Source organism: Atractosteus spatula, chromosome 23 (genome assembly GCF_055471065.1).
Source record: "Atractosteus spatula isolate fAtrSpa1 chromosome 23, fAtrSpa1.hap1, whole genome shotgun sequence".
NCBI classification, from domain to species: Eukaryota; Metazoa; Chordata; class Actinopteri; order Semionotiformes; family Lepisosteidae; genus Atractosteus; species Atractosteus spatula.
This window is the reverse complement of record NC_142728.1, coordinates 15957790-15973237: the sequence shown is the minus strand read 5'-3', so window position 1 is coordinate 15973237 and position 15448 is coordinate 15957790. Positions and strand designations below refer to the sequence as shown.

The window sequence follows — 15448 nt, the reverse complement described above, 5'->3', positions numbered from 1 at the left end:
TCAACTTGAAAGAACTGCACTGTGCATGCGGGCTGTACTGTATACTGTATATCTAGAGAGAGAAACTAATTCAGGGAATTGACTGGTTGACTAGTTGTAAACTGAAATGAACCCAGAGGGCCTAGAGGCCCCGCTGGTCCGAGTCTGCCAGAGCTCTAGAGTTTCTGACTGCAGCCAAGACGCAGCTGAAGAAAGAATAAAAGCAGACATCATCAGCTCGCTGTCCTGGCTGGTCTAGGGAGTGGAAGCCATTTCTCCTGATTTCTCACGATTTCCTTCAGGCCTGAAGTCTCTTCCACATCTACTGCTTCACACCAAATAGACATCCGTGTCTTTGAACGTTTAGGAGAGACGTCTGCTTGGATCCGATCATCTTATTTCACCTTTAGTGTCGGAAAACGAGCCCAGCATCAAGGCAGGCTCTGAGCTGAGGGTGCGTCTGTGCGCGCGAGGGTGGAGGAGGGGGCTGCCCGCGGCCCCTCACTGACCTTGTGGGTGACGATGGCCCCCGCGCTCAGCAGGTACTTCACAGTTTCCAGGTGGCTGTTCTCCGCGGCGTCCATGAGTGGCGTCCTCTGGTCCTCGTCGCACATGTCCAGATTGGCTCCGGCCTTTCGGGGAAAGGATGTGCGCGGGGGGGGTCAATTCATTCATTAACAGACTCACTTATCCAACTGGACATTTTAATCAGAATGAAAACCCGTGAGACAAAAACCCAGTTCCCAGATCGCCGCGTGGTGGGGACGACAAGCTCTATTATTTTTTTACACCGCCCGTCCACCTTGGGTAGGTGCTCAGTACAACGTTAAGAATCCGAGAAGGATCTTCCGGGTCTCTGCAGGCTCGGCCTGCCGCACCTGCGCCATGGGCACGAGCCGATATCAATCCCAAAAGCCCAGGAATTCCGACCGGGAGAGTCAGAGGCCGAGCACAAGCCCAGGCCAGGAAGTCCCCCAACTGGACACCGAAGAGCTTCATGGGAAAGGACATCTATTGGTAACATGCCTTCTGCTCCTAGGCAGCACGGCCACTCGGCCTGCATGCAGATCAGGGCTGTACAGAGACACTACATCGGCATTCTCCTATGAAAAGACTCCTTGGTTGGGAATAAGTCTGAAAACGACAGCATCCCCCAACATCCCTTCCAAGTCTGTGGTTTCGGACTCTTCTGCAGGGAAGCAGACACGGCCCCAAACCCCCCCACCCCTCCCCTCCGGACTGACCTGCACCAGCATGTGGCAGATCTCCTGGTGCCCGGCCTCGGCTGCCACGTGGAGGGGCGTGCGCTTGCTCTGGCTTTCCATCTTGAAGTTGGGGTCGATCCCGTCCACTGCCGAGAGCACGGAGAGAAGCCGTTACCCCGGAGCCGGCCGCCCCCACGGCGAGGCACGCGAGCGGGATCGGGGAGCGGCAGGGCCTAACCCGCCACGGAGCTCAAGACGCCCCTCCCTCCTACAGCAGGGATCCACCCCCAGACAGCGGCCAGCTGAGAGGTCCCAGCCTCGTTATAAAAGGGTCTATTCATCAGTGAGCTTCATACCCAGCATCATGAGCACCTTCTGGAGCTCCCCTTGCTTGGCAGAGATGTACAGCTGCTTTGGGTGAAACCTCAGCTTCTTAGGCCTGTCACGGTGACAGAAGGGAGAGAGAGCACATCACAACCTGGCACAGCGCCCGACTCACCCCCATGAGAACAGCAGCCTCGTCACCTGCCCCCACTTTGTTTCAAGAAGAGGAAGGAGGGCACGTCGGCGCCAGAGAGACAAACCTGCTTCTTGGAAGCTACTAACAGTCGCAAAAGAAAAATTTTCTTACCAATGCAACAGATTTTAAGTCTTATTCCTCACTATAAGACAACAGTCGAAGGTATAATATGACATTCCTTCGCATACTTAATTTGCTATTATTTTTTTAAAATGTAAACACGTAAATCCGATCTCTGCTGTGTTGGGACGTGCACTGGTCTTCCCGGGAGACAGGAGGCCCTTCCCTGCTGGCGCTGCTAACACTGGTTTCAAGCTGATCTTGGGAATACGTCTGCATGCGTTTCATGGTTCAATCAGAGCTTAGGTTTAAAATGATTTACAAGTTACAACTATCTCTGACCCATCAAAGAATTCATTTGGAGCTGCACGACAAGGATAAAAGGATTGATGGGAGAGAAGCTGTGAACTGACATCTTTCTTTGTGAAGTGGGGAGCCGCCTCAAGCATGCGTAGGCTGCAAAGGATCAAGTAAAGGTTTGGGTGCACCTGGAGAAGGCTCCACAGCCGAAACGTTGCGTTCCTTTTCTGCTCTTTTCAGCAGGGAATAAATCTTTTACTTGTCCCTTTGCATCCGACTTTGTCGGTCATCTGGTTCATCACGTCAAGTGAAAATTCATGTGGTCGTGGCATGTGATTTGGTATTAAGGATTAGATGCAGTAAACAAAACCTGGGAACACAGAAGAGTCGAAGAACCGCTTGCCTCTCGTGCGGGCGGCTCGGTTTCTTTCCCCTGCAGATCTGATTATCGCAATCAGGCCCTGGCCGGGAGGGCTTCAATTTAAAGCACTCAACGCCTCAACTGCTTCAACCTACTGCTACACAAGACCAGCTGAACCATCGATTCGTCTGCCTCTGCTTCTGCGTGACCTCTGTGCTGGTCCCGGTGAATACAAGCAGGGGGGCTTCGGGGGGGCTTACTTCTCAGCATCCAGCGCCAGGAGAACGCTCTCCAGGGTTTCTTTGGCTGGTCCCTGCGACATCCCGGAGGAGGGGGTCACCGCGCCCCACCGCGAGCTGCTGGGCGACCCCGACGAGTCCGACGCCTCCGAGGGCTTGGGCGCGGAGCTGTCCGCCTTGTCCTCGCTGGTCAGCCTCATTCGGGAAGTGCTGGGAGGAAGAGGGAGAGGATGAAGGCTGGTCGGCTCCCAAGATCTGCCGGATGGTTTACAGAATGCGAAGCCGCAGGGAGACGAGACGAGGCAGCTGGTCCCCCCCTATTCCGAAGGCGTGGACCCCCCCAGCGGCAGGAGCCCCAGTGACAGGACACGCCAGCGCCCGGCTCTCCTTAGGAAGGAGCATGGAGGCACAAGCACCCCGGCCTTGTGCAGCACGTGGGGCCTGACCCCGATGCTCACGCAGAACAGAACCCAAGGGACTGATGGGAAGATGGCGGCAGGTACCACTGCGCTTGGGGAAAGCGCGCGAGTACCGTCAAGGACAGCGCGGCCCAACCGGATACCGCCGGAGGCTGCGGCGCACTTACCCGCCTGTGGTGGTGTCGGCCTTCCCCTCGGTGGCGGGGGGGGGCTCCTGGCCGGGGGCGACGGGCACCATGGAGGTGGTGTCGGCCTTGGCGATGGTGACCTCCTTGGCCTTGCCGGCCTCCTCCCCGCAGTGCGGGCAGAAGCTCCGCCCGTCCATCACCGAGGCGCAGTCCTGGTGGAAGCGGTGCGAGATGTTGCTGTCCGGCTGGCATTCCATGAACGTGCCCTGCATCCCGGGAAAAAGAACGATAAACCGAGGAGGCTTGCAACCGGAATGCAAGATGGGGGGGGGGGGGGTGGCATTTCAGGGACGGTGTCGTCCTTTCTCCCCTCCTGCAGACACCCGTTCTCAAGTTCTTCAGTCCCCATCACCACAGGATGGTGCCAAGACCAGCTCCTTAATTATTTAATTGATCGTCAGCAGCATCAATACCGTAATTACAGTGCTGCCAGCAACCAAGGGACAAAGCGGAGTAGCGCCGGGCCAATTTAAATCGTGACGAATCCAAAATTTGGGGGGCAGTTCCAAGACTCTGCAGTTCCAAGTGTAGGACAGCTCTCAGGTTGAACCCTGGCTGTGTTTTATCTTAATTTCAATAGGCGGGCAGAGGAGGGATAACGGGACTCTTTGGGATCCTTCAAAGAGAAGAGCGGCGCCCCATGGACGAGGCAGGAACGGCCCTCGGCCGTCGCTGGATTCGCCGGACACAGCGGAGGAGACCAGCCAGCGGACAGCAGGGTTGCTGCACGACCCAGCGGAGGATTTAAGAGCAGGACAGGCGCCACTGAGGCACCATAGAGAGGAGCCCGGAAACCCCACCCTCACCCCGGCTAAGAGCGATCGGAACTGCCCTGTCCTGATTTTGGGTGGCGGACCAGAATAAGGAGACTCTGGCCTCACGGCACCGCCGTGCGCGGAGGTCCACACGGGGGGGGGGGGGGGGCTAAGGGACGCCAGGAGCCGCGGTGCCCGGCGGGGTGGCCCTTACCGCTCTGCAGAAGTAGCCGCACCCGGGGCAGCACTGGTGCTTCACCATGCCGGCGCGGTGGTCCTCACACAGCACCAGCAGCTGGACCGAGTTGGAAGGGCGCATCATCTCGTGCTTCATCACGCCGCTCTGGCACCGGCTCAGCTGAGAGAGAGAGAGGAGAGAACGGCGTCTGAGGGCGGGCAGGCGGGCAGGCGGGCCGGGCCCGGAGGCCAAGGGCACCGGGGCAGATGGGTGATGAGAGCAGGGGGCGGGTGCGAGACTGCTTGCAGGCACAGGCGCCGTCTGCCGGCACCAGCCTATTGGACAGGGGGTCTTGCTGACGATCCCGAAATAGATATGAGGAAGTTCAAGCATGAAATCACCGCCTGTCCGGCTTACAGTCAGGCCTCTCCTGACAAGGCGAGGCTCAGCCAGCGCCGTACCTGCCCTCTCCCGACCACCTGCGCCGTACCTGCCCATCCACGCTCTCAGTGGCCATACACTTCTTGTTGGCCAGGGTCAGGATCTCCCGGCTCTTGGGCGTCTCCATCCTGCAGCTGCACAGGGGCAGCTCCTGCACTGCATCCACATCCATGGCTTCAGAGCTCCCGGATGCACCTGCGGAGAACCCAAGGGGGGGGGGGGGAGGTTTGGGCGGGTTCAGCTCCCATTTTCTCCACATCCCAACTCCCCATTCCATCCCCAAGAGCTTTTTTCAAAACCAGCCCGCATTTTCAATCCCTTAACAAGTTTCACATCCCCTCTAATCCACTCCCGAGAGCAAGCGAACCCCTGTAAAAAAAAATAAAAAAAGACGTGGAATGCATACTAATAAAAAGCAACAAAATCCCAATCGCATTACAGGGAAGTCAACAGATGCTGCAATACACCGCAGCTACCACCAGGGGGAGAGCTCCCAAACCACTCTTTGCTAAGCCATCTTGGCAGTCAAAGTCCACAACCCTTCTCCAGCACGAGTCCAGGCCTCCCGTCTCCTCTCCTCTCGGCTGCTGCTCTCCTTGGTTTCTCTCACCTTTGTGCTGTGAAGAGAGCAGCTCCTCCTGCACCTTCAGGTCCAGCGAGTCCAGGGGCACTTCAGTGTATTCCTTACTGTTGTCAGCCTGGGCCTGGGGCTCCGCCTCGCTCCCTGGGCACAAACAAACAGACACGGATTCGCGTCTGTGGCGGCTTTCACGGCAATACTGCAGCGGGAACGCGTCCAGGGGACCCCGTAGTGTCTCGGTTCCCTCCCACCCTGCCCTTCAAATCCACCTGCCGTTTTCTAAGCTTGTCCCACCGATACAGGGGAGCCGGAGCCCATCCCAGCAAGCAACAGGCAGGCGCGGACCCACCCCAACGAGGGGAGAGCACACAAACTCCCCGTGGTCCGTTCTGTCCTCCCCTGCGCTGCGAGGCACCCCGCCTTCAAAACAGCTGATCTAGTTACTTACCAAAAAACGGTTAAAGAAATGTCTAATTGCAAAATCCCAGTAAATCCCACAGCAGGAATTTAGGGCCCTTTGTGGACAGGATCAATCAGTCCTGAAGCACTGACGAGCGTCGGTCTCGGGGATTAAAGGAAGAGACAGACGTGCAGAATGAGGGTCGCACACCGTCGTCCGGGGGACCCCACACCCGCGGAGCTCTTGGTCACACGACAGGACCGATCCACAATCCTGAACACTGCTCCCTTCCCAAGCACGTGGGAGGCTGCCTTTAAACGCGCGTGCTCAAGCCCACTCTTTCCCGTTATTCTGGCGCCAAGCCCTCCACGGGAACGAGACCCCGGGGTGGGCTCACCTGCGGCCCCCTCGGCTTTGGGCCTGCTCTTCCGCTTGCGCTTCCTGGCGGGCCGCAGCCAGGGACTGTCGCTCTTCCCCTTCTTCTTCAGCCTCTTCCTCACGCTGGACCCGGAGCTCTGCGGAGCGGACAGCGGGAGGTCATGCTCTGGCCACGCGCAGGGAAGGGGGGGGTCGAGCCCCCCAGGCGGCAATGCTGAGGGAGAGACCCACGCGGAGGCAGCGGACCCGTCCTCTCAGGCCGGGCTGCTGCAGGACCCCGATCCAACCAGGACCGATGATCTCTCCGTCCCCATAATTCCCAGTTTTTCCTCTACCGGCCACGGATTCCGAGATCTCCGTCTGCGTCCTCACAGTGTTTCGGGACCCTCACTGCAGTATGACATCCGAAACCCAGACCAACTTGGATCACACCTCCCCCCTCCTCCTATCAGTGAAAGACTGCTCTCCTCCTAAATCCTCTCCATTCATTTGGCAGTTTAAGCTTTTCACACCTCTCCTCCTGTTCTCCCCGAGTTTTGACCGTCATTCTCACCTGCTGGTATATCCGCCCCCCCGCAGCTCCTTACCTCCTCTCTCCCTCACACCTGAGGACAGGTGTTTTGTTTCTTTTCTACACGTTTCAGCACAGAATGAAACTTCAGGAGAAACCTGTGCTGTTGCAACCGGTGCCTTAGTCAACCTCGAGTTGCTCAATTGAGCTTCGCATAACGCAAGACAGACTGGCCAGGACGCTAAACCACATGGAGGTGCGTTTAAAACGGGGAGGAGACACTTCTTCACACAAAGGTTTCTGGAGTATGGAACAAGCCTCCCGGCTCTGTTGATGGCGAATGTCCCCTCCTGTGACCCTTCTGGTCTTCCTACAGGTGAAAGAGGAGGAGCTAAGGCTGTCTAAACCTGCGTTAAGGAAACCCTCCAGATTCATTTTTACCAAATCCGATTCGTTCCCTTCTTCTTCTCCTTCTTCCTCCTCCGCAGATTCTTCCGATTCCTGCTCCTCCTCCTCGGCCTCGCCCTGCAGGCAATGCACAGGAAGAGCCCCAGTGACATCACGCCCCTGACACACCTTGCCGGCGAGAGACACGCACTCTCACGGTCAAGATCAGCAGAGGTGTCTTCCCATCACCAGTGTGAACTTGGCCAAATAAAGCCAATAGTTATAGCAGTTAGGTGACAGAGGGCTCTGGACGGACAAAAACACGGATGACCAACGGCCCAGAGTTGTGCACCTGCAGTCTATCTTTAAACTCTTGACCTATGAACCTCAGAACCCCCCAACCTTTGCTGTCTTAGCCACAAGACACCTGGCCACACCTGGGCCCAACCAGCTCACTGTGGGCGGACACGCTGGGAGAAGTGCAATTCGCCCACCTTGTGGGTGGCGTTCGCTGTCGTCAGGCACCCCTCCGTGGGCGTGGTCCCATGGTCATCCCCCCCCGCCGGCAGCCACTCCTCCCTGGGACGCTCGCTCGCCTGCTCCTCCTCTTCCTCCGAGTCCTCTCCCTCCTCGGACTCCTCCTCCTCGGTCTCGTTTTCCACGGCCTCTCCGTTCACCTGCGAGCTCTCTTTCTGCGGAGCGGGAGACAAGGTCAGGGCAGAGCAGGAAAGCTTGGCCAACCTGTTTAAGGCCGAGAATTGGGGCCTGTAACGGTCTGGCGCTCTGGAGGTGACGGGCCTAGAGAGGTCCAGCTGATGATTAATTGCACCAATTCAACCAGAAGAATGGTGGTTCTCATAAGCTGCAACACTAAGCATCTCATAAGATTCTGCATTAGGGACTGCAAGCGATACTCTCCTAGCACAAGCTAGCGTGAGCAGTAGTTAGTCTGTAAGACGTAAATAAAGCCCCTTCGGATGGCGTGCTCCTCACCTGAGCCCCAGAGGGGGGGTGGGTCATGTTCTTGAACATCTCCAGCACCGATCGCTGCTTCAGCACTTTGGGTTTCTTCTTGGGGGCGAGACTGTACGTCCCCATCCTCCTCTTCTTCTTCCGGGACCCGGCAGCGGCTGAGCAGAGAGAGAGGCGGGTGGGGGGGGGGGGGCAGGGGGGGACAAGGGATGAAGAAGAGCAAAACGGAGCGAAGGTGAAACCTGCCCTCTCCTGGGATCGGCCCACTGGGCCCCCGTGCTCGTCTCCTGCCGTTTCTCCGGAGACAGACCTGGCCGCACCGGGAACAAACCCCCCCAGGTGTGGAAACCCCCTGAGACTCCACGGGAAAGGGGAAATTGAATCTCAAGAGCCCGTCAAACACCCCAGCAGAGGTGGGAATACCACGCGAACTCGCACCCAGAGGCACCCCAGCCCAGAATCCAACCCAGGACCACCAGGCAGTAGTGTCCGAATCCCCCCGAACCCCGCCGGTGCTTCTCCCCCAGGGGGACTCGCACGTGTCCCCACGGATCCAGCGGGGCGCCGACAGCAGCAGCCCAAGCGGAGAACCTCGGGGTGCTCCGTCGGCCCTGCCCCGCCGGGGGGCTCGAACCCGCGACCTTCCGGCGCCGCTGGCTACCTGGAGGGGGCTTGGCTGTGGCCGCGGCGTCGTTCTGGCTCCGAGGTAGCTGGTTCTGCGAGGAGGGCGCCTGGGGCGGCTTCCCGGGCTCCGCGCCACTCCTGCCTCCGTCCTTCCCGGCGCTCGGCTCCTTCGGTTCCCTGTTGAGAAGCTGGAAATAAAACCGCAGGGGGCGGCGGGGGGTCAGACTCCTCGCCCCGGGGACAGAGGGGCAGCCTCCCTGCAGCTCCCAGCAGCCTAGCGAGGGATTCCCGCTCCGGACCGTACAGACACGGCTCCGGGGAAATACTCCGGCAGACTAGCAGGCGGGAGGAGGGATCCGTTAGTGCGGAATGTCTGTTAAATCACTTTTACTGCCCCTGTACCCACTATTATAAAGTGAAATATGCATCCTACAAATACATATCTTGGCTTAAAAACTGCAACCAACGCAGTCGATGAAAAGAGCTCCTGTGCCTTCATCATAAATAAACAGGCTCTTTGTTTCACGCGTCATTAATACGCTGTATAAAATTCGCTAAAGCATAAAAAACACAAACACCCAATAGTAAGCAACTGCCCTGCAGCCACAGGGCAGTATAGATATTCCTGAATTTAAAGGCCACGCGGTGTTTAATTTTGCCTTGTTTTATTGTTGGTGCAGTACCCCGTGACTGCAGGGAACACCCGCCTTTCCGGCTTTTACGGACGAAACTCCCCTCTAAGCAGGACTGCTGTACTGGGAGAAGGTCACAGAGGTCGCCCCGGCCTCCGCCCTCACCCCCACGTTTCCTGATGTGCAAACCGCCAGCTGAGGCTTCGGCCTCACGCGGGCAGAGCGGACGACCGGAGGCGAGAGGCGGCTGACCTTTAGTGTCGTCTGGCTGGCGGCCGGCCGCGCCATGGTCTTCCGGGCCCTGTGTATCGTCACCGGCGGGTGGAGGTCCTGGCTCGTGCCGTTCTTGGCCTCCGCTTCCGACTTGTCCTCCCCGGGCCGGCCGGGGGTCCACCCCGCCCCCCCCGGGGCCCCCTCGCTCCTGGCCGCGCCGGGGCCCCTGGCCCGGCTGGCCGACGGCGACGGCAGGGTCTTGGCGGCGTGGCCGACCAGAGACGAGCCCGCGCTTGCACCGCTAGTCCTGTAGGGGGCGGCCTCCGGTGCCGCCTGCTGCTTGCTGAGGATGAAGCCGTTGCTCCCGGTCACCGAGGCCTGAGGGGGGTCCGCGGGCTTGCCGGGGGGCGGGCGGCCCGGCTCTCCGGCCCGCTCCGGCACCCCGTTCTCGCTGGCCCGGCTCAGTCTGTTATTGAGGTCCGACTGCTTCAGCGCGGCCTTGCCGGCGTCCGGGGAGATCCTGGGGGAGCTCTGGTGGCTCCGCGCCGGAGACGGCTCCGGCTTCTCGCCCGTGCCGTTCAGCTCCGCGTCGGCCGCCATCTTGCCGGACTCCGCGCTCCTCTCCGATCCCGTCTCTGCCGGGCAGGGGAAACCGGCGTCAAAGAGTGGCAGCGCCAGGCAGCGGGCGATGCCATAACACCCCCGCACCCCTCCGGATCGCGCCGGAGCGGAGCCGAAGCTGCTCCGACCAGCAGCGAGGGTACCGCTTTTCCCACCGGATTCGTCCGGTCACACAGCGCGGTTTTAATTAAAAACACATCGGCGGATCATGAAAAACTGTCTTTCCTCCCCCTCATCCAGCAAAGTGCTTTCTGTCATTTCTTCTCGCAAAATGCTGATTCAACAGTCTCAAAGCTGTTCGTCAGCTGGGAGCGTGAATCTCCTCCCCTCAGCATCTCCGAGAAGTGCCCCTTAACCGCAGATCACTGCGTAAGCAAATGGGGATGCCTCCCACGTTTCTTAACTTTCTGTACCCAAAGGGTTGTGGGAGTGGGGAACACGCGGCCCAGCCACGTGGTTGGGGCCGATGGCCTGGTTTCTTTAGAGATACGGACTGGAGGACTTCATTGGATCAATTAGCAACTGTCCAAATGAGCAGCAGCCACCGAAAGGCCTCATCTGCAATTCCGAGAAGTTAGCTAGTGCCGCAGCACCGTTCTGTACGGCCTGCGTATCATGGACTGGACCTGCTCTGCTTACCTCCTTCCCTGCTGACCGGCTCCTTCATCACCTCCGTCTTCATGACTTCTCCCTTCCTCGCGCCCCGCTTGGCCGCACCTGTGGGCTGAGAAACACCAGACGCCGACATCACCGAGGGCCCGAGCGCGCCCGCGCAGCCCCGCTCCTCCGGCCAGGCAGGCTCGAGGGCCGTGCTCGCGCTCGGCTCTGTCCCTCTGGCGGGCGGTTTCTCTTCACGAAGCTCGCGCGCTCAGCACAGGGCGCCAGACGCAGAGCCGCAGCAGTTATGGGCCCGAAAAAGAATCTGCGCTTTCCAGAGGTTGTCAGTTTTTAAGAAGTGCTGAATGCACAGCTGGAGTTACAAAAAGCTCTTAAAGGAGAGAGGAGGCCTAAATCACAGCAGTGTTTTGCCATAAGAGTAAAATCGCTATTCCTGATCAGAACAGCCTGGCAAGCTCTCTAGGGCTCTTTAGACCTCAACAGCTCGATACCAGATACCAGGGACCCCTGCTCAAAGACGGAACAAGGCACGGGTGCGAGGCGTCAGAACCGCCCTGCTCTCCTCCAGCGAGGCCTTTTGAAGAGACGATCTCTTCATCTGGGGGTCGGCGAGTGACAGCGCAGTAGATTACACATTGGTCCTTTCACAGTCTCTCTACTGAGGACAGGAGGAACTTTGCCTCCTTCTCAAGCCCACAGCAGCGCACACGGTTCAGTCCGGATTACGAAGTGCCCTGACAAGCTCCAGCTAGCCAAGTCATTAGCTCCTGACAGATGAGTTCAATTGCCTATTTGTGGTCAGAAACCTCCTTTGACCACGGTAGAGTCTGAGTAAAAGATCCCCAAGCCTTTATGAAAAACCGAGCAATGAGAGACGATGAACAGACTTTAAACAGAAAACGATTCTTTAAGAGCCAGTGAAAGACCCACGGCGTCTGCAGAAACACCTACATTTCTAGATGACTTAACTATGTAATAAAAACCTCAGCTGCAAGACCCCAGTATTGGTGTTTATTAAACTGCCAATGGAACATGCAAGCAGAGGCCCTTATTATGAGCTGCTGATGTTTGCTCTGCCTTGGTCTCAAGTTGGGAGCCACACTTGCAAAGCTGGCTGCTGTCTTCAGAGCTCCCTCTGCTCCCTCAGCCTCAGGTGGTTTGCAGAGGAATGCTGTCCCGCTCGCTCTTTGCAAAGATGCTCAAGAAGCAATTCGGCTGCACGACTCACACTTGACTCCAAGCCTCCTCCCTTTTCACTTACCCTTTGCCATCCCACCGCTGAAATATCCCCGACTCGGCACGTATATTAAGACGTTCAGGGCACCGACTGCAATACCCATGGTTGCAATACCTCTCAGGACAAAATCGAGAAGAGGGGGGCGGGCGAGAGTTTTTCAAAAACCACCGCAGAAATCTCTTACCAACCTGCAAGGCGAGTCCGTTCAAGCACAGAGACTCCCCTCTTTCCCCAAGGTCTTTGCAGACTGTCTCTATTGTGCAGAGGGCTCCTTTGAACACCATCAAAAGAACACAGGGAGAGAGAAACACCGTGTGAACACTTGTGCGACAGAAACAGTGCGCGCATCTCGAGTGCGACGCCGTTTATGTAAATCGAACCAAGGCAAACACGTCCACGTCTACTGCCATAGAGGATGTATTTTTTAAAACAATAGGTGCATTTAAAAAAAAAAAAACTGTAGATCATGCCCTTGTCCCAGTTCCAGGCAGAGAGGCTCCAGGTCTCCCACGCCTGCAGATCACGTTTCGGCTACCATGTATTCTCGAGCTGCAGTACGAGAGCCAATGCAGTTCCGGGTCACTTCTCTTGCAGCTACGCAAGAGAAAATGAAAAAGCTTTGCACCCTGGTCGTCTTCCCTCTACCTAAATGACTACAGGTGGGGTTGAATGACAGGTTCGAATCTCTCGCACTGCCAGCGAAGGGGTCTCGATCTTCCCTTCCCCTTTCGGCTCCATGATAGCACTCCCGTCTCTTGAAACCGTTCCTGGCTCAACCTGAACACAAGAGCTGCAACCTCTTCCAGCTCCCTACCCTCTCCCCTGGCTCCATGCTCCGACTTCCAGGCCCGGCCTCGCAGACGCCCAACAGCTCGGAAGACCTGTCTCAACTCAAGACCGGACACCTCGGATCTTTCCCCCACCTTCACCCTTTCCACTTGCGCAAGGTTGCGCGTTAAAAACAAAACAAAACAAAACAAAAATCACCAAGACAAGCACAGACAACGAATGTCGCAGGATCAGGAAGCCCCTGGATTAACAAAAACCTCAAGAGCACCAACGCAGCAGGCAAAAGAATAAAGCCCTCTCAAGGCTTCGAGCGCGTCTCGTGGCTCCAAGTCTTGCTGCTGCACTCATGCCACCCTGCACACATCTCCAGCCCCGGTCTGCAGCCTAGCTGAGCTGCAGGCCCGCACTCACTCCTGCCCAGCAAGGGGAGCGACTTGTTCAGGGGATCTGGGCCTCCCCACCACCACACGCGCACAGCCAGAGCCACCCAGTTGCCCCCTCCACCACGCCGCCTGCCTCCTGATTGGCAGCCCGGGCTGACAACCCTCCTAGCAAGAAAATGTCTGCTTGCAAACGGCTCCCCAACAAAAGCCGTCTTGCCAGCGAGGGAGTCGCTTCACAATAAGAGTCCCCCCTCACCACCACCACCACCATCCCCCCCCCTCCTCCTCTTGCTCTTCCTTCTGCTGTTTTGGCTGTGCTGCTGCTGCTGTTGCTGCTCGCTCTGAGTCTGCCGCTCCTCTCTCCTGCTCCCGTGCGAGAGCTGCCAGCCCATCCACTCGCACCCCACCCCAGCACCCCCCCAGCCCCTTCTCACGCCCCCCCCCCCCCCCGCTGGCCAGGCTCTGTGCTCCACTGGCGCGCCAGTTCTGCACGGAGAGGGGCTCCATCCTGGCCAGCCCTTCACCCACCCCGGATTGAGACTTTTCAATCGCGATGGCTTCGGTTACCCCTAAATTATTTGACGGCGGGTTTAAATCGGTCGCTCGCAGCCCGGACAGCTCGGGGACCAGAGCTCTCTCTCTCTCTCTCTCTCTCCCCCGGAGACAAACACTCCTCCATTTCTCAAGCAAGCCTCCACAAAAGCACATGGACGCCTTACAGCTCGCAGGCCTGCCCTCCTGTCCCCGTTCTTGGGGGGAGCAGAGAGCAGCAGAGGATCTCCGAGGCCGAACACGGACAGGTCTAGCCTCTCCTGCTCGAGACGCACGCTCGTCCTTTTATTCATTCTCCCCCTGTGATGACCGGGTCGGTTTTCCCCTCTCTCGGCTACAGCAGGCCTTCCCCGCTGTTGACTGTAAACGCTCTTTACCGGAAGAGGCAAGCTCCACGCGGAGGAACTCTTCATTTCGCTCATCGGTATTCTATTTTTAAATGGATATGTCCTCCCCACAGGTTACAGAAGCAGTTTTTAAAGAGGCTGTAGGAGATGGGTTCAAGAACAGACAACATCGATGGGGCAGGCTCATGGGGGGCGATCACCACAGAGCATGCACACTCCTCGGGGGCCCCCGATGTCAGGCCGTCTTGTTCCGAATTCGACTGCAACTCGTAAGTCGAGACCTGCAGCCAGCGTTGGCAGGTTTCACTTTATTCGTTGACCAAAAGCAAAACTGCCTCACTCGCTAGCAGCAAAAAAAAAGCATCTGCATCCTTTTCCAGTAACAACTCAAACCACAAAGTTGAAATTTAAAAAAAACCCAACAATCTCTTGTTGCAACCTATATATATATGAGCAGGCTGGTACCTACAAATTCGCCATTCTTTCACTTGTTAATGAGTCGCCAGGAGAGGACAATGCCTGTCAGTCAGCAGAGAGATAAGCCTGTGGGGCTTCGGTAGCTAACTCAAGACACCCTGATCTCAGGCTCACACCCCCCTCCCCCGCTCACAGAAAACATCACCTCCTGGTCCCAGGCAGGTCACAGAATGCACTGCTGGCCACATCATCACTGTCCCACAGCGCACTGGAGTTTAACCCCGCTCTCTGTTCAAGACCAAATCACAGACAGACTGCTGTCAAGAGAGCCTATCAGATCAACCATCTACAGGCCCTGGAGCAAGAAGGACTAAACAGTACAGCGTCTTCTCTCGAGCCGGGCCTGTCAGAGTGGGCTCTCCCTTCAGCCTCGCCGACTCCGACAAGCCCGTGCACGCCTTTCAGGGGGTCGGAGAGACCGGCTCAGACATCCGCCACGATCGGATTCCAGTCGGAGACGCGGAGGCCTCTCCTTCCTGCGCCAAGCCCACGGCTGCTGCAGTGCACAAACCTCAACACGAGGCCAGACCGAGTTGCCCAAGGCCTACACATGGAACACTTTGCTGCTGCCTTTTTTTAAAAGAGGAAACTGAATGAAATCGCATCCGTCGACGAAGCATGCCGATGCTGTTCAGGTGAAGCTCTGAAACATTCGGGGGCAAAAGCAGAAAAACTCTTTGCTCGGGGTCACAGGGCCTAAAGGGACAGCTGGCACAACCCCACGATGCCTGCAGGCATGAACCACAAATTCCCGATCGCTGTGATCACTGCAACACAGCGCATCAGTATTTCGTGTCCTGCCCTCTGTCTTCACCGGAGGGCCTCCGTGCTGCCCACGGTAGTTTCTAACAGCGGTATTTTGACATGGTGGACAGCTCTGCAGAATCAGCCTTCTTCCTGCTGCGCGATAGCCGCCACCACAGTAACGACGCTGCCAGGTCAAACCCGCCGCGCTCCCCAACACACCACGCACGCCAGGGCCGTGTCAATTCAAGCTCCGCCGGATTCCCCAGCACAGGACCTCACCCCGTAACTGACCAAGTCTTCCAGCCTGAGCCTCTCCATCAAAGCAGCTGCTCTGA

At 57.7% G+C, this 15448-nt stretch overlaps 1 protein-coding gene across 7 annotated transcripts in view; it reads right to left on the bottom strand.

Moving 5' to 3' along the window:
* The window catches only part of LOC148816289 (histone-lysine N-methyltransferase EHMT1-like), a 47419-nt gene that overhangs the window by 10428 nt on the left and 21543 nt on the right, over nt 1-15448 (bottom strand). For 3 of the 7 annotated variants that reach the window (XM_088940321.1, XM_088940322.1, XM_088940323.1), the window contains exons 2-17: nt 12007-12089; nt 10603-10687; nt 9382-9977; nt 8535-8685; nt 7895-8031; nt 7396-7593; nt 6956-7039; nt 6023-6140; nt 5256-5369; nt 4695-4840; nt 4241-4384; nt 3251-3477; nt 2686-2874; nt 1541-1623; nt 1224-1330; nt 489-611 (exon numbers count right to left, since the gene is read on the bottom strand). In XM_088940321.1, the coding sequence (XP_088796447.1) occupies nt 489-611; nt 1224-1330; nt 1541-1623; nt 2686-2874; nt 3251-3477; nt 4241-4384; nt 4695-4840; nt 5256-5369; nt 6023-6140; nt 6956-7039; nt 7396-7593; nt 7895-8031; nt 8535-8685; nt 9382-9977; nt 10603-10645 (2460 nt within the window). In that variant the 5' untranslated portion in view covers nt 10646-10687; nt 12007-12089. Of the gene's footprint in view, nt 1-488; nt 612-1223; nt 1331-1540; nt 1624-2685; nt 2875-3250; nt 3478-4240; nt 4385-4694; nt 4841-5255; nt 5370-6022; nt 6141-6955; nt 7040-7395; nt 7594-7894; nt 8032-8534; nt 8686-9381; nt 9978-10602; nt 10688-12006; nt 13377-15448 lie in introns of those variants that run through there. The other 4 variants (XM_088940317.1, XM_088940318.1, XM_088940320.1 and 1 more) reach the window with 2 other exon arrangements.